Source organism: Peromyscus leucopus, chromosome 8b (genome assembly GCF_004664715.2).
Source record: "Peromyscus leucopus breed LL Stock chromosome 8b, UCI_PerLeu_2.1, whole genome shotgun sequence".
Lineage (NCBI taxonomy): Eukaryota > Metazoa > Chordata > Mammalia > Rodentia > Cricetidae > Peromyscus > Peromyscus leucopus.
This window is the reverse complement of record NC_051086.1, coordinates 30,284,345-30,306,740: the sequence shown is the minus strand read 5'-3', so window position 1 is coordinate 30,306,740 and position 22,396 is coordinate 30,284,345. Positions and strand designations below refer to the sequence as shown.

Below are 22,396 nucleotides of genomic sequence, written 5' to 3'. Positions count from 1 at the left end.
TTACATTGCTCAAGATCTGTTCCTCGGCTGGGCAGTGGTGGCGCATGCCTTTAATCCCAGCACTTGGGAGGCAGAGGCAGGCAGATCTTTGTGAGTTCGAGGTCAGTCTGATCTACAGAGAGAGAGCCAGGAAAGGCACAAAGCTACACAGAGAAACCCTGTCTCGAAAAAACCAAAAAAAAAAAAAAAAAAAAAAAAAATCTGTTCCTTAGTGTTTATCAAACAAAAAAATTAATAGTAAATTAAAGTTTTAAACACTTTTCTTTAAATAAGGGTTAAACCTTGAGACTTAAAAGTTCAATGAGAACTAATGAACTTCAGGTCAATGAAAAAAATGGGAAATATATACACTTCAAAAATTGCCATAGTATCATCTTTATAGGTTTGGATACCTTTTTAATTTGGAATCCCACTGATTTGGATATGTGTGTGTGTGTGTGTGTGTGTGAGTGTGTGTGTGTGTGTGTGTGTGTGTGTGTGTGTGTGTATGTGTGTAGTGTCCTTATACTGGCAACACAGGCATACAATAGGCTCATGAATTAGACACTGAAAATCTTCATTTTATCAAGGAAGTCATGTAGGGCATCCACAGAAGTAGTCTCATAGGAGTAAAACTAAGCTGAAAACCTCTTGTTGTTTAGTGACATTTTAGCTTTCATAGCACCATCATTATGCTGTGTCTGCTCTACGGCTGCTGTAAATCAACATACATATAGCCAATAACATAAAGCTATGTACAATTCTTGTGCAGTTATATGTGTAGTATGTAATACTTGATAAGTGTCTGTTAAAGAAATTCACTTATTGCCGGGCGGTGGTGGCACACGCCTTTAATCCCAGCACTCCGGAGGCAGAGCCAGGCGGATCTCTGTGAGTTCGAGGCCAGCCTGGGCTACCAAGTGAGCTCCAGGAAAGGCGCAAAGCTACACAGAGAAATGCTGTCACGAAAATCCAAAAAAAAAAAAAAAAAAAAAAAGAAAGAAAGAAAGAAAAGAAATTCACTTATTTACTATGCTATAGTTTTTAATCATTATCTTCAAAGTATACCTGTGGCAGTTTGAATGTAATTGGTCCCCATCATCTCATAGGGAGTGGCACTATCGGGAGGTATGGCCTTGTTGGAGGAAGTGTGTCACTGTAGGGTAGGCTTTGAAGTTTCTTCTGCTCCAGCTTTGCTCAGTATGACAGACAATCCATTTACTGATGCCTTCTGATCAAGATGTAGTCAGCACCACCTTTGCCTACATGCTGCCATGATGATAATGGATTGATCCTCTGAACTGTAAGCTACCACCCCAATTAAACATTTTCCTTTATAAGAGTTGCCATGGTCATGGTGACTCTTCACAGCAATAGAAACCCTAAGATAATACCTCTATGTGCCAAAAACTTAATTTCACAAATTAATATGCCATTTTGTTCTGTCAATGACATCTTCAGTCTCACTCTTACTATGATAAAAGGCATCAGTTGTGTCATTGAACTATGGCATGTAGAACTGTGTACATATACTCATGGTGACTTTTCCTCTGAATGTATCCTGATCATTAAGTGGCCTGTAACCATACATTAACTTACCTACTTTGGTTGTACCTTGAGTTACTTGTCTCATCAAAGTTGTACAGCATGGTCTTCCCATTCAGGGGCATAGTTATTAAGTGCAGAGATCTGCAACACACACACACACACACACACACACACACACACACACACACAAAGTCAGCCATGTTAATCTAACACACCTGATTCTCTACACCATCTCTGTGCAGTTAAATTTAAAAAAAAAAAAAAAAAAAAAAAAAAAAAACAACCACATGTTTGTCCTGGCATTCTGATATATTTTTAATGGAGCATGAGAACACCCAATGTTCTCAAACGACTCTGTTCTTGGTGAAATTTCTCAGCTGCTTGGAATGACCAAAGTTGTACCAATTTTACAACACTTCTCACAAGCTTTGCCTAAATTCTTTCCATATCCATCATAACTTCCCCTAATTAATTTTTCCTTCAAGGTTACAAAGCATAGATTCATCCCAGGTTTTCATAGAGTCTAGGGATGCTGGTGCTGCCTCCGATTCTCTCAGATCCCACTCACATTACTTATATTTTTTATAGTGTTCTGAAGGTCGCTTCCCAGTATAATGTGAGCTACTGTCTCCATTCTCTGAGGATGGAAGCAGAATATGAACTAGAAGCTTGTCTTGGTTTGGAAGTGATTAATGTAGATTCTGATGATGAAGGAAATGAAAACGAGAAATCTGGATAAGTAATCACTGTTCCAACAAAAACAATTTCAACAAAAAATGAGCCAGAGACAGAGTGAACAAACTGATAATGCCAACCACAAATAAATTATTCCTAAGTTTCAAAAACAGACCTTGTGATAGCATTTAAAGTTTGTGGGGGGTTTGATTCATGAGACTTCTGAATATAACCGAGATGGAGAGGGGACACAATTGCTGCCCTACCTGCCACGGGTGCTGGAAACAGAATTTGAGCAGACAAGTGAAGGCTTCAAATAAATGCAGGATTGTGCCAGGAAATGATTTGGTAGACACACTACCCAGGACTTCATAAACATTGAAGACATGACTAATTTTCTCTTTGTCATATTCCCTGGGCCAAACACTGCATGCCTTCCAAGACAAGCCGTGATACTCCCTCAAAGAGCAATAAGCCCTCAGTTAGAAATACAAAATATCTGAGTGGAGGGGTGTCTTCAGACTGAAAGGAAGCAATCTACACCACAAATCAGCCAGACAACTAGTTCCCAAAGTGAGTGCTCTTCTCCAATCTCACTATCCAAATGTAGCTGGCATTCCATGGAAACTCATGTTTTCAGTTATTTCTTTTGAGATTTTACACATGTAATATCATCTCAACAATAAAGAAATGTGCCTCCAACTATGAATGAATATATGTATGTTACTTATTCTCTTTATCCCTGCATATCGATTTTTCCACTTGACATCTCAAAAGCACCAGTTCAACATAGGTCTAAAAGTAAGCTCACAATTTTACATCCTTAGACTCTACTTACACCTGTCCCTTTGTCAGTGGCTGAAGCTTCCTGATAGTTACAATGCCTAAACCACTGGAAATGAGCTTTGACTCAATCTACCATCAAATGCAAGTCCTCAACTTCTGCCATCCATACAACTCTATTGTCAGAGTAACTGCGTGAATAAGAAAAAGAGGGGTGGGGGATAGGAGAGAAACTGCTTATAGAGATTTGGCCTCTGCAATGAAGGACTCGATCAGTATTCCACAGTCTCTGTATATGGGAAACTCAGGACAGCTAGTGGTGTTTCTTGTCTGAATCTGAAGGTTCAAACACTGGGAGTAAAGAAACACGGTTCCAATCTGAGGGCAGGAGACTGCTGTCTTAAGTAGGCTGGTGATGCCTGCTCTAACTCTCCTTTATTTAATTCCATTTGGATCTTCTATTGATTGGATGAAGGCTTCCTGCATTAAAATAATCTTCTCTACTTAGTCCATGTCCTCAGAAGTTGATTTCATTCAGAAATACACTTGCAGATACCCTTTTGAGTAATGCCTAGTCAAATATCTGGGCAACCCATGGTCCAGTTAAGTGGACATGTAAAGTTAACCAGAGCAATGCAATCACCACAATATCTAGATGGGCTCAAGTTGTTCAATTATCATTATCTGTATAATTTCCATATATTAACTCTTTCTCCATATAGATGGAGAAAGATTTAATTCCATTATATATATATATATGTGTGTGTGTGTGTGTGTGTGTGTGTGTGTGTGTGTGTGTGTGTGTGTGTATTCAATTATATTACCAATTCAATTATATATAATCTCCTTGGTTATTTCATTGTATTCTTCAAAGCCAGTCCCCAGTTACCTCCTACCTCTCACTAATGCATCTTGCTCTACTTTCTTTGAATTGCCTTAAGACTGCAAAATTATCTTCTCCAAAAAGTCTTTGGACCTCTTTTATGAGGTTCTTTTTCAACCTTAGGATGTCAAATGTGAGCTTTTCTATATATCAACCATACACTCATACTAGTTATGAGCTCATACAATGTCCAGTATTTCTCTATCTAGGACTCTTTACCACCATAAACAAGGAACAACTTACTACAGCTCATCTTGAACAAGTGAATGCCTTAGCTCAAGAAATAAGTTCACCTTGTATACAACTATAGCCTTAGCATTCTGCCTTATACTAGGAACTTGATGAAGGTCTGATGATCAGGCTAGGGGTGAAGGTCAGTGGTAAAGTATTTGCCTAGTATGTGCACAGCCATACAAACACAACAACACACACACACCAAAAAACACCACAAACAACAAATATTGTCTTTTAACTAAATGATGAGCCAGTTCCAAATGGACATTTAGAACCAAGTCATCAGCTGCCAATCTAGGATACAAGCCATAGTTCCATGTCACCTTAGACTAGGTCTAATAAACGTACCTTAAGTCAGTCCATAAGCTCTATACTGGGAAAGAAGGGTTGATTCAAAACCATTTTCTGTGTTGGCCAGGATTGCCTTTCATCAAAGTAAATCTCACAATGGTTTTTCTATAGGTGAACAAACATTGCTTTTTTTTTCCCTGAGAGAAAATGTCTTCAACAGAAACCATTCGATTCATTTCTTAGACTTTCAGAGTAGAACCAAAGGCTGTTCTGCGTAGTTCTTTTTGACGTGGGGTTTAAAGGCACATCTACAAGTTCAGAAATTCCATTTGTAAAATTAGAAACCTACTGCGCATAAGGGTTTTTTGAGATCCTGGAGTGATGGCTCAGCAGTTAAAAACTTGAAGTGCTCTGCAGAGGACCTGAATTTGGTTCCAAGCCCGAAAGTCAGGCCCCTCATAATTATCTGTTACTCTAGCCCCAGGGCGATACGATATATCTGGAACACACACACAATTTTTAAAATAAAATATACATATTAAAGTCTAATGTTTCAGAGTTGCTTGCTTGACTTAAAAAGCAGAACCTATATAATTAGGAAAGCCCTGTTTCTTCCTACTGTTCTCAGGTGCCTTTTTTATTTCATCGAATTTCTGTCATGCGGGTTGAAATTATTTCTGCGGAATACCGCATATTCAATACATAGCAGGCATTTACAACAGGGGTGACATGGCCGCCTAGGCTGGAATTACAGTTCCTATAATTCTGATAATGTGAGGCCATTTCCCCTGTTTGGTGCCCAGCACCAGGGGCTGCTGGAGCTCACTGGCTGACTCAATTTGTTAGCATAGGACTGCATCCCAGACATAAGCTCCCCTGACTCCTTCAGAACCCTCCTTCAGCTTATCCAACACTTGGGCCAGCTGCCTGCATGATGAAAGCACCGTGTTCTCTGCTGAAGATGAGAGACTCTTACAGGCACCACTCCATGTCTGTCTTCCCTTTCTCCTTGCTTTGCCCTGCTGATGTGAGGCGCCAGCATCTAGCACCAAGCCTTACATAGACTACTGAATCAACTCTGCCAACCATGAACTGTCAAATCCCTATAATAAACACATGAAGCCCTGCTCTTATAGGCTCTCCTTCTCTACTTGGTCCCAAATCAATAAACCTCTAAGGAGTTGTCTAGCACACTGGCACCTCTCAGGTTGGAGAGCATTCTCCGAATGTTGGTGTATCTCTAATGTATAAAAAAATAAATAATCCTACCTTTAAAGATGAAGTGATTTCGGTATATGATGCCAAATAAGCACTTCTTTTTAAAGTTCAGAGACCTGGAATTTGAGTGCAGCATTGTAGTTTACATGAGCTGACTAGTTCACAAACTGGAGAAATAGGAACCCAGGGAGTCTGAGCTCTGAGGCCAGCTTTCTGGCTTTTGCTCAACTGCATGAAATGCATCTCCATTTTCATGGGAACAATGCACATCTCAAGCCCATTGAAGGAGTATGTGTAAGAGTGAATGCCAGTGAGACTGAAACACCAAAATACCAACTCCACAGTGTAAGGGTGGAATGGAACTCACCTCTCCCCCACCCTTGATCCTTTAACCAACACAACTACAATAGGAACCACCTGCCTCAAACTCCACCATGACTTAGTAACTTGGAATCAGCCCTTGCTCTAGTTTGTAACCTGAGTTCATATTCCCCAGACTAACCTACAATCTCAAGCAAAGGAATTAGCTCTCCATGGGCTTGAGCTAATGGTACCAATTGTGATCATCCACTCTATAAGAAATTATCTTAAATTCAGGCCTCAAATAATTTCTTCAAATAAGGACCCAAGAAACAGAAATGTATAGTCATAGGGGTACAAGACACTCTGAAATAACTCCGGTGAACAAGAGAGCAAGCATAGAACTTTACTGTCATGGAGACTTCAGATATTGGAGTAAGCATGGAAAGATGGTAAAATACGTACTTCTGCCATGCATAAAAGAATGAAACCAAATGATATAAAGTAAATGGATATTTAAAATGACTAATAAATTAACAAATGAACTAAACAGAATGTTTATGAACAAAGAATATAACCTCACAAAGCAAAACCCCAATGGATATAAGGTGAAATGGATAAAGATAAATCAATATGGAAATATATTGAAGAATTATTCAGAAAGCAGAAACAGAATAGCAGACATGCCAGAATTTAGACTGTCTAGTCTAAATGAGAGAGAAAATACAATTGGAAATGAAGCAAAAATAATTTTCAAGCACACATCTGCCAAATGCTGTCCAGCAGTGTAGACAGACACAAAACCATAAATTTAGAGTTCACAAACATTCAGTTAAAGTAAGTAAAGATTAATCCATGTATAGGGACTGAAGAGATGGCTCAGTCAATAAAGGACTTATGAAGGCATGAGAACTGAAAATTATGAGATAGTGCCGATCAGAAAACATTGATCATTGTTATTGTATAAGTGCAGGTGTACACATGCTGTGGTACCTATGTAGAAGTCAGAGGAGAACGTTCTTGGGTATTGGTTCTTTCCTTCCACTGTAGGCTCTCAGGAGTGAACTCAGGCCATCAGGGTAATGCAAGAAGCTCTTATACCAACTCAGATAAACCCCAACAGTTCTAGAGTCACTAAAGGGTACTAAGCACCACTAGTATTGCACAACTATCTGTATTAGATAGCACCTGATCCACACAATTGTCCATTTAAAACATTTATAATCTCAGCTTCTGTGAGTCACAGTGGAGGTGCAGCTTAGCTGAGGCCTCTACCTTAGATCTTTTATGAGGTTGCAGTTGAGCTGTTGGCCATGGCTGTCATCTCATTAAATGTTTGAACAGAGGAAAACTCAGTTGCAAGAACATCTTGGCTATAGACAAGATAACATGCCCTTCAGACTATTGGTCTGAGGACATCCGCTCCCAGTGGGCAAAGAGTATCCATTGGTTTTATGGGTTCTAAGAAGCCATCCATATAACAGGTGGTATGACAAGTTGCCACAACATGAGGAAGTAGGAATAGGAATGTAAGTTCAGTCTACATCCTAACTGGATGAGTGACAGACCATCACTGTTGCCATATCCTATTCGTATACAATCCTTTATTGAAGGAAGGAAATTACTTAGGGACATGAGTACCACCAGGGGGCAAGGATCACTAGGGACTATCTTTAATGCTACTTTACCAGGCTTATTAAACCCACCTGTCTTAGATCTAGTGGTTGGTGGCTACTTCTTCAAGGGAAAGGAAAATTCCCCCCCCCAAAATACTTGCATTAAAATTTTCATAATACTTTGTACAAAATAGCCACAGTCTAAAAACAACCAGATGTCTAAGAAACATAGATTGGATAAACAAATCATGGTCCATTCAGCCGTCGACTATTACTAAGCAATGGAAAGAATGAATGGCTGATGAATACAATCACATGAAACAACAGTGAACATTTCAAAAGTCAGGAAAGTCTAAAAATGGTGACATTTGTTATATGAGGTTTGAAAACAAGCAAGACTCATCTTCAGTGATGGAAATGAGGGGAGTATTGACTTGGGAGGGAGGCAGGTGGGACTGACAAAATGGATGGTGGTGATGTTTGAGGGGTGGTGATTGTATGAGACTACATTTTTCAAAATACATTAAAGCATATAATTAAGATCTGTGTGCTTTACTCTACGTGGCTTTTACTTCAACTGAAGGTAATCTGAGAGCTGAGGAGATGATTCTGTATATAAAATGCTTATTGAGAAACTATGAGGACCTGAGTTCGGTTCCCTAATACCCACAGAAAAAGCTGAGCATGAGGGTGTACACCTCTAATCCTGGGGCTGGAAGATGAAGACGGGAAAACTCCAGGGGCTTGATAGCCAGTCTAGTCAAATGTGCAAGCTCCAGGTTCTACAAGAGACACTGTCTCAATGCATAAAGTGGAAAGCAGTAGAGGAAGACAACTGACATCAAACTCTGGCCTCTTCATGAGCATATACTAGTGTGTGCACCCCCATGAACTACACACACATATGAAGAAAAACCATATGAAGCAAAAAGTAACCCATGATATAAGGCACACATCTGAGATATAACCACATACCAGGGCTCATGTTTGAAAGCATAAGGAAATCACTAGGGAAGTACTGCAAGATATATAGTCAGACAACTATGGTATTAGGCCCATGAATTTTAACACATGAGGGAGAAGACAAAAGAAAAATCAAAAGACTTATTACATACTGATAAGATGACAAAAAGATACACAACTGAAAGTTGGTATCTAATTACATACCCCTTTTTAAAATGAAAAAAGTCAGTACAAGGTGTGGTGATGCACACCTTTAACCACTCCCCTCCCCCAGTACTTGGAAGGCAGTACGTGGAAGGTAGAACTCTGTCAGGTTGAAGCTGGCCTGGTCTATATTGTAAGTTCCAGACCAGCCAAAGCTACATGATGAAACCCTGTCTTTAAAAAGAGAAAAAAATAGGGGCTGGAGAGATGGCTCAACAATTAAGGACATTGGCTGCTCTTCCAGAGGTCCTGAGTTGAATTCCCAGCAACCACATGGTGACTCACAACCATCCATAATGAGATCTGATGCCCTCTTCTGGCATGCATGTATATATGCAGGCAGAACACTGTATATATAATAAATAAATCTTTAAAAAAACAATAATAATAATAAATAGCACAAACATGGCTCAAAAATAAATAAAACCAAACAGAGCAATTAACTAGTTAATAAGACATAAAGAACATGGCACCAATACCTGAAGTACACAGGGTCATAGAAGGTTTATAAAAACTGACATTATCAGACCCAAAGAAGGTAGTTTCAACTTTTAAAGAATTGATTTCATACAGAAAACAGTTTCTGCTATAGGATTGTCAGTTCAAAGACAATGTTCAAAAGTGCAGAATCAATAATGAAAACATATAGTAGGCATATCCAGAAATCTATTCTGGGAGATCTCATATTTTTAGAAAGTACAAAATAAGAATAGCTTTTGATAAAAACAGAGGCTACAGGCATGATCATATTGCAATTTTTTAAAGTCTCAGCTATATTATAAGTATTTTCTGGGGATGCTGTTAGCATGCATATGAATGCATATATTCTAGAAATGTAAGGATTTAGAAAGTGGTATGTGTTAGAACAGCTGGTGAATTTTTCTAACCTATTTGAAACAAAAAGCCAGTGAGGAATTCAGGAACTGATAATAAAGATTAAATATATAGCACTGATGGGGGGAAATTAGTTCTTTGAATCTTAAAACAAACCTCTGGTGATATTATTCAAGGAGGAAGAAGACAGAGTCACAAGTGCAGGGCCATTAAAAAAATTATGTAAAATGAAAAAATACAAAAAAATGACTTATTAAAATCAACCTGAAAAGAATTATAAAATATGTATTATGCTATAATTAGTTTTAATAGAAATAAGATTGCAGATTTGTGATGTATAGAGCTATGTGGGGAATGTTAAATTACTGAAATGTATCCAAAAAACATAACTAGACAAAGACACAATGTTAATGAGTTGGACTCAAATCCCAGCAAAACCTCCTGTGGGCCAGGGAGATGACTCAAGGGGTAAAGTCACCCACTGACAGTTCTGACCACCTGAGTTAGATGGGGCCACATGTTGGAAGGAAAGAATAAACTCTGGCAATCTGTTGTCTGACTTCCTTAGGTATATCATGGTACATAAATATGAATGTGTGCCTGTACACACACACACACACACACACACACACACACACACACACACACACAAATAAATGTTTTTAAAGGGGTAACAAAATCATTCCATATTTCCTTGTGACACTTAAGTCTGAGGCTGCATGGAAAACCCAAGAATGGTTAAGGATGTTTGAAGAAGCTAAAGGTAGTAAGATTTACCTTACCAGGTGTAAAGAACACTAGAACCCTAAAGGTATGTTGACATACTGTGAGTACTTTTCAAGAAGAGACAAATAAAATAATGAGACTGGAAATCTTCAAAAGAGAGGAATAAAGCTGTGAAAATGTCACATATGATAGAGCTCCAGGTGTCCTTCACATATAATGCTGTCATAACGCTCTGCATCAGGCTAACCTCCAACGTCAGCCCATGCACAAAACTCAATAATCAGCTAGTTACAGACTTAATAAAAAAGCAAAGTATATGACTTTTCAAGACAATACAGGAAGTCATGACCACACTGTAGGGACTATTGCTCCAGTAAGTTATAAAAGGCACAAGCCTATCTACATTAAATCTGGAAAGGTATGCTGGTGCTCATGGGTGATGCTAAGTGTAGAATGAAGAGACAAACCACAAAGGAAAAGGAAAAAAATCATAAATGTATAGAACTGCAATTTTACCATATTTATTTATAAATCACACCCAGAAAATTGGAAGTAAAAAAAATTAAAATAGAACAAAAAAATTCACTGAAGAAAACTTCACGTGGCTTCCAAGTGAAATGATGCTTTGCTCTCTGGCTAATTAAGGAAATACAATTGTAAAAGACAAGAGCATCCTCTCTTTAACATTACCAAAGTGGAATGATTGGCACTTTCTGCATTGCTAGAGGGCAAGTCAAGTTGAGCAATCACTTTAGAAGCTGTGTGATATGTTCTTATATGCTGTAGCTATGCCTATTCCAGGAATATCAAGTCTATTCTATGTCTGCAAGAATGTTCTGCATGTGTGCATAAGGGGACATGCCTAAAAGTGTAAATAGACAAACTATTTATAGAAACAAAAACCTGGAACCAGATGTCTAATGGAGCAATACAAAAATAAATCATAGCATGTGGTAACACCAGGAAAGCAGAATAAACTACGACCATCTGATGGGTTGTGTGTGAATCTCAAGAATATTAGGGGGTGTACAATAGTTACTAAAGAAATATGTAAGTGGAGTTATTCTTGGTAGAAAAATTAAAACATGCAAAAGGAAACAATATATCCAGGAGGCAAGTGGGTAGCTGTGAATAAAATCAAGAAAACAATAAACACAAAAGTGCTAATAGTATTTATTAATGAGGATGGAAAGGGATAAATGGAATGGAGAAGATGAGTTGTGCATATCACAAAGGTAAGCATTTCCGTTTTAATCTTAAAGAAGATGGGATGGAGAGGGAGGACAATGAAAGAGACATCTTGACAGAGTGAGCCATTATGGGGTTAGGGAGAAATCTGGTGCTAGGGAGATCCCCAGGAACCCACAAGGATGTCCCCAGCGAGACTCTTAGCAATGGTGGAGAGGGTGCCTTCCCCTGTACTCAGATTGTCATCATAGAACCTACCAGTGACTGATGGAAGCAGATGCAGAGACCCACAGCCAAGCACTTGGCTGAGCTTCTGGACTTCAGATGAAGAGAAGGAGGAGGGATTATAGGAGCAGGGGGGTGGGGGAGGCGGCAAGATCATGATGGGAATAACCACAGAGACAGCTGACCCAAGCTAGTGGGAGCTGACGGACTCTGGACTGACAGCTGGGGAGTCTGCGTGGCCCTCTGAATGTGAGTGACAGCTGTGTGACTTGGTCTGTTTGTGGGTTCCCTGGCAATGGGGCCAGGATTTATTCCAGGTACATGAACTGGCTTTTTGGAGCCCATCCCCTATCATGCAATGCTTACTCAGCCTTGATGCAAAGGGGAGGGACTTGCTTCTGCTCCAACTTGGTATGCCAGCTGGTGTTGACTACCTAAGGAGGCCTTACCTCCTATAAGGAGTGGAAGTGGTGGGAGGGAGGAAATGGGGGGAGTGGGTAAAAGTGAGGGGGGGACAATGGTTGATATGTAAAAATGAAAAAATGTATACAAAAAAAAAGATGGAGAGCATGAAGATACCATGCTTTGTCAGTCTATACCCTTCTTATATTTTTATAAAGGCTTTGCATTTACTTGTGGAATGTAATGATTCCAAAGAAAATTAGCTTTTTAAAAATCAGGAAAAAAATCAGAAGTCTGAGTAGCAGGGATATTAGAGAAGCAGCCGCCTCCATGGACCACATCTCCATCGTCTCCTTCACATCCAAGTCAACGTCACTTGCCCATACCATTATGCTAGAGTTGTCCTTTTACTTAAAGCTTTCTTGTAGGTCGCTCACTAGCACTGCCTAATTAGTCCCTGTGGGCACCTGAATTTACAGCCCTGTGTTAAGGCAGCATCTGCAGATGTGTTAGTTCCACACCAGTACCGCTCATCAGTTTCTGAGCCGGCGCTCTGCACTCTCAGAAGATCACATTGAAAATTATTCCTCTTAAGACTTGACTTAGCCCCTTAGCCTTCCTCCTAACCATTCTCTTCCTTTCTGTTTCTTTCTTGGAGGGTGTATTTTTTTTTCCTCAATGACAGCAGCATTCATTTCCAAGACTCAGCAGGGCCCTCAACATTCTTCTACCAACAGGAAACCTCCTTTCATTTTTATGCTACATAAGCAGTTATATTCTAGTTGTTGATCTGTGGTCAGAAATGGATAGGTATCACTTCAAGAGTGTTTTGCTGTCTACGGTTCCCAAGGGCTCTTGCAGGAGATTTTTCTTAGCACACAGTTTAGCGTGTGAGCAAACTGCAGTGTGTCACCCTGCATAACAGAGGTCATTTGGAAGGGCTGCAACACAGACAGTAGGCTACTTTCTTGTCTCTGCTCCCAGGAGGTGGTCATACCAACGTGGTTCTTAAGTCGCCTTTTACAATGGGCATTTTCACGGTTGCTCCCTTTCTTAGTGTCCTAGTACTTCCAAGGCTGGGGTTGGGAGGATACCATTCAATTTTAAGTCTACTTGTCTGCCTCAGAGCCTTTCTGATGACCAGGGGGACTTTAACTAACAGACAAGAATAAAATAAATTCTGATGCCTAAAATGACAGCGTCATACCTAATGAATTGTCGGAACCCTGTACGTATTATCTTTTCAAGTTTCTTTTTACTCTACTTCCAGATGTCTTTTCACAAATTCACTCACTGCGAATGCTAGGTACAATGTCTGAGCATGTCCAATATATCTGGGATTTGGTGTCGCTACTGTAAACTACTTAAATGTGAGAACTATTGTGTGACTTGTACAGAATGTGACATGTGCATCACTTGGCCACACATGGTGCTAGCTTCTCGTTCTCATTCATGGACACATTCTGGAAACATAAGCACTAATTCCATGAAGAAAGAGTGACATTTATTTACAGTGTACCCATAGAGATGGGGGGTGGGAACAGTTTTTCTAGAAATGATACAGTCCAGTAAGCAACTTTGATTTCTACTAAATTAGGTTCAAATCTGTTTTCAGCCATTTGACTGTAAATAAAACTCTGATCAACTCCCTTAAGCTTAGCTATCTATTTATACCAACCAGGACTATGAGGACACTACATTGACATGAAGACTAAGATCCCACATATGATACCCTATCACCTTATCAATTCAGTAAAAATAAAGATGATGGCTATAGGAAGAAATGAGACAAAAGCCAGACATACAGCTCAGAGGGTAACAGCTTAGAGTACAAGCCTGGTAACCTGTGTTCAATCCTAGAAAATCATGTACAAGTGGAGGAGAGAACCAAGCTGTCTTCTGACCTCCACATGTACACAGTAGCACATATGTCCCTCCCTGGCATGACAGTAATAGATACATTTTTAAAAAGAAGAATAAAGATCAACAAAGTAAATTAGATCAAATTCTAAATGGCTGGGTAGCATAGGAGTTCAAATCTTTCCTGGGAAGATTAGGGAAGTTTAGAAAGGAAAGATAATCTATATTTGTCTGTGAAGTCCAGTAAGGTGAAGGAAACACTTGAGACAAAGGGATACAGAAGGTACAATAGTCTATGTTAGTGATGACCTAGTCTACAAAAGAGTGGTAAGCAAGTTAAAAGCTGAGTTAACTGCTGAAATGAGAGGAGGCAGAGATGGAAAAAGGAATGAAGGAAGACAGATAGCGTGGTGGAAGTCAGCAGTGTCACCGACGAGCTGGGCAGGAAGTAGTGCTAAAAGAATGGCAATGCGTGATGCAGTGAGAAAGAGATCAATATTAGTAGAAGCAAAGATGCAAGAAAGCTCCAGATAATCTGCCTAAGTCATCCAGACTGTGTACGAAAAGAAAGAAAGAAAAAGGAAGAAGGAAGAGAGGGAGGAAGGGAGGGAAGGAGGGAGAAAGGGAGGGAGGAAGGAAGGAAGGAAGGAAGGAAGGAAGGAAGGAAGGAAGGAAGCAAGCAAGCAAGCAAGCAAGCAAGCAAGCAGAGGGTGGGGGATGGTCCCAAGCTATCTGCCTGTCTCAGGAGTGAGAGGAGATCAGCAACCTGGGACAAGTTCCTGGATTAGATGAAGCTTGGTAGCCCTGCATGACATCACCTCCTGCTTTGCTAGTAACAAAACTTCATCCACATTACACTGAGAGTATTCCTAGGCCACGAGAAAAGTCCTATACAAATGAAGTAAGTCATACAATAAGCAAAAACACACCCAACTGGAGCAACCTTGGGGAAGGTTTTGTGATGAGACTGTGGGTTGGAGAGATGGTTGTCCGACACAGGGAAGTGAGATCAGTAAGGCAACAATGAACTGAGTAGAAGGGAAAGGCTTTTGTAAGAAGTATGGTGGCCCCACTACTTCTCTTTGTGGATCCAGTGGAGTCATTATTGGCACCGGGGGCAGTGGGGGGGGGTGGATCTTCAAGGACAAGGCTGCTTCTTTGAGAACAGGAAGGGTGGAGGAGCCTTCCCAGTACCTATCTTGACATGATGGGATTGCTCTGTGGTACCAACTCACTAGCTGGTTTGTCCTTGTGGCCATTTTTCTGAGGCACTAAAGGGATTGTCCTATGTATGGAGTAGTAGAATAGACTAGGTAACCAGCAGTGGGTAAAAAGGATGATATTACTTTTCAACACATTCAAGAAATATGAAAGTTGGAAACACTAACTAGGGAAACTGACCTGAAGAAGAAGGCAGCAATTCTAAAGCCAATGCTGGGTCCTGCTCCTTGGCTGAGCTGCTTTCTTGGTAACAAGGATCTTCATGAATCCCTCTCCTCTGACACTGTTCAAATCTAGAAGATCAATGGGGATGATTGAGCTTTTTCTCATTAAAGTGAGCTAGTCAAAAAACTGAGGCATACCGTCTCATTTTGCCATTATAATTAGCATAGAACAAGGTTGATTTTTCTTAAAATCAATAAAATTGACTAAATTGTGCATTTTCAAAAATGCATAAAGACATAGAATCAGTACTGAGCTGTAATCAAGATAAGTATCACTGTTCCACCTCCCAAAGCAGCCCCTCTTCACGTACCAACTAGTTCTCCTCCCTGACCCAGGCAGCCCTTGGTCTACTCTAAATCTACATCACAAAACTCTTTCTTTTTTTTTTCTGGTATAATAATAGCAATGCCAACACCAGAACAGGGTGACTGTCCTTAGTCTTAAAAGTCTTAACATGTTCCAAACTAAAAAAAAAAAAGAAAAAAGAGTGCCACTAAGAGGCCATCATTTGCAGTATTTGTGGTTTTCAGATAAGGAATGTTCTGGTAAGGTCTTCTAAAATCTAGACATTTCCAAACTGAAACACATTTTGTAGCATGAATATTAAAGAGTCTTTATTAATAAAACAAACACGGTGCCAAGTATTGGGGTGAACACTGGAAGATCAGAGAGACAGAACAGGCCACAGCTAACCTCACCTGGCCAACTTCTCAGCTGATCCTGTTTCCCCAGACTGGAAGCCTCTGTGTCCTCATATCCGAATGGCTCTCAGCTGAACTGCTGCTAAAAGCCTGAAAGCTTAACCAGCCAAAATGCTTCTAGTTTCTGGTCCTCACGCCTTATATATCTTTCTGCTTTCTGCCATCACTCCCTGGGATTAAAGGCTTACTTTCTGGGATAAAAGGCGTGAGTCACCACACCTGGCTGTTTCCAATGTGGCCTTGAACTCACAGAGATCCAGATGGATTTCTATCTCTGGAATGCTAGGATTAAAGGTGTGAGTGCCACCATTTTCCAGCCTTTCTATCTAGTGGCTGTTCTGTCTCTGACCCCAAATAAGTTTATTAGGGTGCAAAATATTTTGGGGAACACAATACCACCACAACACTTGGTTTCCAAGAATTTCAGGCAAGTAATATTCCACCCGCAATCATAATATTTTAGACCAAGTCATATTTCTAGTGCCAGGCCTGACTTGAACTTTATAGATAAAGAAACAGAGGCTTTGAGAAAATTTAGGAAAAGGAAAAAGAATTGCCTATAGTTATAATGTTATGGGTCTGGAGTCATTCAGAGATTCATCAGTCTGACCATGAATAAAATTTAATTAAGAAGAGGCTTTATTAAATAGTGGCCAGGACAATGAATAATGGCCAGGTCCATACCTGAGATTCATACTCAGAGTATCCACCAAATTACATTAGTCAGGGGCTTATAAAAGCAGAACTAACAAGGCTCTGTATTTTATGCCTTCATGCAATCAGAGGCAAGCACACATCCTGATATACTTCCTGCCTACATACTTCCTGCCTACCTGTGATCAATTGGGGCTGTGCAGTCAGGGCAACCAAGCTTGTCTACAGAAGCAAAAACACGTAACTTGTTACCTTATATGAACAACAGCACTCAGCATTCCAGGAATATATCTGTCCTTGGGCAAGTGGGGCTGACAGGTTAGAGTCAGTTATGTTTTATAGATCTCCTAAGCACAGTAATTGAAACTTAAAACATAACATTAGCCATCACAATAAAGGGGACATATCACAGCTTGATTTTAAGACTGTCTGACTCTTAAAGCTATTTTCTTATTTTAAATGATCTTACTTTTTTAATTGTGTGTGTACATGGTGGGGGGAGGTATATACATGGGGTTGTATGTACATGTACATGCAGATGATGGAAGAGGCCAGTAGAGGGCATTGGATACCCCTGGAGCACTCTTAACCACTAAGCCATCTCTCCAGCCACGTAGATCTATTTTCTTAACTTTGTTCTGATTGTGCCTTCATAAGATTCAAACAGTAGGACAGAGTGAAAACATTCTAGAGAGCTAGGTACTAGAATCCTCTTACTCTTTAAAATAACAATAAACAGAAGGAGAGATATAGGTAAAAATTTGGTTAATTTTACTAATAAAGAAATAAAAACAATCATCAAGTATAAGATAAAGCTATGATCTTAGAATATCTTCCTTACAACCTTTGTGAAATGTGAAGAAGATAACACCCGGGCCCCTTATGTTCTCTGTCAGAGTCATGTATTTTGTAAAGCAAAATCTAGACAAATTAGATCCAGTGCTGTGGCTGTTGAAAGCCATGAGCATCAGCTTCCTAAAATTCCTAAGCAGAGAAAAGGATCTTCATTCTGTGGTTTGTCTTTCAGGTTGGAGTCCCCAACCAGATCTCTAGTGATGGAAGCCCCAAAAGGGGTAGAAATAAATGCAGAAGCGGGTAATATGGAAGCCACCTGCAGAAGTGAGCTGAGACTGGAGTCCAAGGATGGGGAGGTAAGGAGTGGGAAGGATAGAAATTGGGAGTCCACTGGCTTGAGGGCCAACCTTTCCCCTAGGCTGGTTTGCACTGAGATTAATCTTATACACTATCAACCCAAGGAGCCCACAAGACAGTTGAACAGCATGACTATAAGCCAAGCCCATAGTACATAAAAGTTATGATTCATTATTTGTGAAGTACTGGGATTAAGTTGTGTACACACCCATGTGGCTGAAAACGAACTTCATTCACATGTACTTCTTTTATGTTATGTGCTTGGGTTCGGTTCTCTTTGAGAATGGGAAGTTGGGTCTAAGCACTATCCTGAGTCAGAACAAGCCAGAAACTAACAGTGTCAGAATAGATGGCCAAAGAGTAAAGCGCTGTTGACTCTCCTTACCACAACACAACCCCAGTCAATGAACACAAAAGCCACTTGTAATTTTATAGACAAGTTACGCCAAGTTCCCCTAGCGGCAAGAGTCTGGTAGGACTGCAGATTACACAGGGATTTTTAAGTGTTCATAGGTGAACTGTTTTATTTAAGAATGAAATTAAAAAGGGCAACCTGACTTCTTAAGATAAAACACTACTCCACATTGCATCTCTACGTAGAGGGTGTCTAGCTCTCTTGCATAATTATATCCACTCAGTGAGTATCTTTTAAAAAAAATGTTTGGTTTAGTTAGACATTTGCTTTTTTTGTTTTAAAAGAATTTGTCTGATGGAGCCTTCCATTATGACAACTGCCTCTTCAAATAGCCATGAACTGCAAGTTGCACTCATAAAAACAGAAACTGATTCATAAAAGCAGCTCCCAGCCACTCAAACTTGACCTCTGGAGGAGGCAGTTATAATAAAAAACCCAATGACACCTTTTGCCATAGCTTATTTTTTTATCTATATCCAGCATTTCTCAAAGTATATTCTGTTGCATATTAGTGTCACCATTAGAAAAAGAAAGCAAGAGGAAGGCTTACTAATCTTTTAAAACATGTATTCTATGTATTCTACTATCTCCCAGGAACTTCATATTAGCCATGAGCATGCAATGCCCTGTATTAATGAAAACTATTTACTGGGTCATTCCTACATTTATTTGATTCTATGACACTATTCTTATTCTGCATATCATACTTTTTGCAAAAATGCTAACATCAACCAATAAGGCATGACCTTGCTAGATTATAGGTGCATGAGATTAGAGACTGACTTTTATTTTAAGACTTATTTATTTTATGTATATGAGTTCTCTATCAACTTTATGCCAGAAGGGGGCATCAGATCCCACTGTAGATGGTTGTGAGCCACCATGTGGTTGCTGGGAATTGAACTCAGGACCTCTGGAAGAGCAGCCAGTGCTCTTAACCTCTGAGCTCCATAAAAGCTGTCTTATCCCAACTATCAACATTGTTCAGCCCAAGTCAGTACTTGTAAGGTTTAAATTGAATGGAATATTCAGCTCTTTCTGAATTTCAGGAACTTATATGGAAGCCTTTAACTGACTCTTTCTTTGCTATTTTTGTCTCTCTAGATTAAGTTAGATGCTGCGAAAATCAAACTACCTAGGCTGCCTCGTGGATCCTACACACCCACAGGAACGAGGCAGAAGGTCTTCGAGGTCTGCGTCTGCGCCAATGGGAGGTTATTCCTGTCCCAGGCAGGAACTGGTTCCACTTGTCAGATAAACACAAGTGTCTGCCTTTGAAGGACTATCCATAGTGGACAATTGTTGGCAGCATAAAGGCCCTTTTTGGCTTGAGACACTGGCTGCCAGCTATTTTTACTAGAACACAGAAAGCCTATCAAAGACCTTTTGTGTATGTGTGTGTGTGTGTGTGTGTGTGTGTGTGTGTGTGTGTGTGTGAGTTTGTGTGTGTAGTGAGTGGATATAAATATATATAAATATATATAAATAAATATATATATATCCTCTGTATAAAATGAGGTTTCAGTACAAAAGGAACCATGGGTGACCCTGTGACATCATTCACTGTCATTTTTCTACCCTACCCCCATCACCCACATGACAGAATCTAAGAACCCATTCAGGCCCAGCATTCCCCAGGCAATTTCAAATCACACTGTGGATTGCGCACTTAGAGAATATCCATCGATATTTTCAAGTAATCCCCTAGTTTCTTTCTTAGAGTCATTAGAGGCAGTGATGGCGGGAATCTTTGGATCACTCTCAAGTAATGATACATTGGTATAAAAGATAAACATTTGACCCATCTATAATCCCAACACCAGGCAAGTTGTGGTGATGGAGGCCAGCCTAGGCTACATAGTGAGGCTGTCTTTAAAACATAGACATTTGGTTTCCCTTTCTTAGCTTCAGCCAAGATGGCCAAGTTCTTCTCTTCAAGATAAGGCTAGGGTACACCCATAGAAATTAGTCACAAAAACTCAAAATGGCCACCCTACCTTTGTAGACCAACATACTAGGAGTTGTGTGGCTAAAAGAATGGGGGCAGGGAGGTTGAATTCTGAAAGAATATAAGTCACTCACCTGACTTCTACTTATTCTACTTCCTTTAACTCACATAGTTTCCTACAATCAAAGAGTAAGAGCTTTTAATCAGCATAGAAGAGGACATCAGCTCCTCCACCAAAGGCTAGAAGCTATTTAATGGACTGACAGACAAAAAATACATGGGCAAGACATCTCATTTCAGGGAAACCTGTCTCTCAAGTGTTTGGGTTCTCACTTCTGACTTTATCCAACGGATGAACTCAAAATCATTAAATCAATCAGAATCCCAAAGAGTGAGCTCCAGATCCCAAGAGAAGTTATTTCAAGATGGAAATCTAACTAAGAGTACCATAGGGAAGCTAACTAATTTTCCTAAGTTTCTTGAGATGGGTAGGCCATTGAGAGACACGTCATATTTTCAAGGGCTTGCACAGACTCTCTTGCTTTGCTCTTGTAGATTGTGTCAGTGCTGGGGTATTCATATTCCTGAACTCAATGTTGTGAAACCTAAGCCACTACATGCTGCCAGAATTACTCACAGCAGGTTAATATAAACAGAGTCATGTGTCTTCATCAGAACCACTATCCCCTGGGTTCAGCAGCACCCAATACCAATATATGGAAATAGTCTCTAATTCCCGCCATCAGCTACCTCTTATCAACCCCACTTTCATTGCCATGCCCCAGGGTCACCCTGGCCAGCTCTTGTGCTGGGACAGGGGATTACACCATCTCTGTTCAAAGAGGGGGAAATGTGCCTATGCCTTAAGCCAATGCACTCAGCAAGGAGAAGCACATCCTATTTATCTTGTTATCTGTAGTTTATTTTGGGTGGTTGAAGGGAAATGGTTTAGTCATGACTGGGCATCAGAAACTGGTAGACAAACCAACTGGTTTCCACATTTGGACTCAGAGGAGCCCAGAATGGAGGTATAACTGAAACTAGGTGAAACAGTGGCTCTACAATCTTGAATGAAGTTGCTTTTGTAGGCCTCAGTGGTATTTGTTTTTGTTTTTGTTCTCCACAAGGTTCTAATTTTTCTTACTCCACAAGCTGAACGGTTTGTTATAGGAGACAAAAAAAAAAAAAAAAAAAAGAGGTTTGCTATTTCTAATATGACAAGCAAGCAACAGGCTGAGGTTTGCACACATGGAATGTACTCCTCAGTTGCTTATTGCCACAAAGCAGGGACTGTCCGAACTTGACTCATGACTTGGACTTCTGGCTTCTAGGCCAGGCCTGGCTCCCTTCACCCTCTCTGTATATTTTATGCAGAGGCACTGGATGGGTCCATTTTAGGCCAAGAACTTAAAATTGCTCCATTTGCAGTATGGAAATCTAAAACAGGATCCTGTAAGGGGCCTCAGGTTACTGGACCTCTTATAGGCCTTTCTGCCAGGATCTTATAGGCCCTTTCCACCAGGATCTGCCTGTCTCACACACAGGTATCATTTTCAAGTCACAAAAAGCCCTTCTTAGCTATTAGAAGCACCTACCCTATATTCTTCAGATAAACAATAACTCTGAAGTCCCTTGTGGCTAAGTATATAAAGAAGACAGGGTTGTTTGGGAGGGGGTGTTTCATTTTGTTTAAGCAGACAAACTGCCTTTTCATTTGACCATCTCTCACCCATTGTCCATGGATAAGAAGAAAAAACACGATTCCCTGAACCTCTTCTGATTTTATTTCCAATTGTGACATACTCCTTGGGAATTTTATGACAATTAAAAAAATTATGGTTATACATGCGATATTGAATCTGAGAGCAAACAAATCACACAAACACACAATAAAAATAATAGCAATTGAGAATATAAATCAAGAACTCTACGGAGGAATACATGATACAAAGTTCTGGTTAATTCTGGTTTTCAATGAGGTTAAGGAACCACAGGACATCTGGTAATATAGAGGATCTCTGGCATGAGAAGATTACAAATTTCAGTTCAGACTAGAAACTGCTAAAATGCATTCTTAGTTGTAAATGAACACACACACACACACACACACACACACACACACACACACACAATGCTCTCCAACCAGAATAT

General features: G+C 40.0%; 1 protein-coding gene across 5 annotated transcripts in view; it reads left to right on the top strand.

Annotated features, from left to right (window-relative positions):
- Positions 1–21,466, top strand: part of Sgcd (sarcoglycan delta) — a 937,685-nt gene extending 916,219 nt beyond the window's left edge. For all 5 annotated transcript variants that reach the window (XM_037201381.1, XM_028888758.2, XM_037201382.1 and 2 more), the window contains 2 exons: positions 17,758–17,881; positions 19,402–21,466. In XM_037201381.1, the coding sequence (XP_037057276.1) occupies positions 17,758–17,881; positions 19,402–19,575 (298 nt within the window). In that variant the 3' untranslated portion in view covers positions 19,576–21,466. The remainder of the gene's footprint in view (positions 1–17,757; positions 17,882–19,401) is intronic.
- Positions 21,467–22,396: the final 930 nt, after the last annotated feature.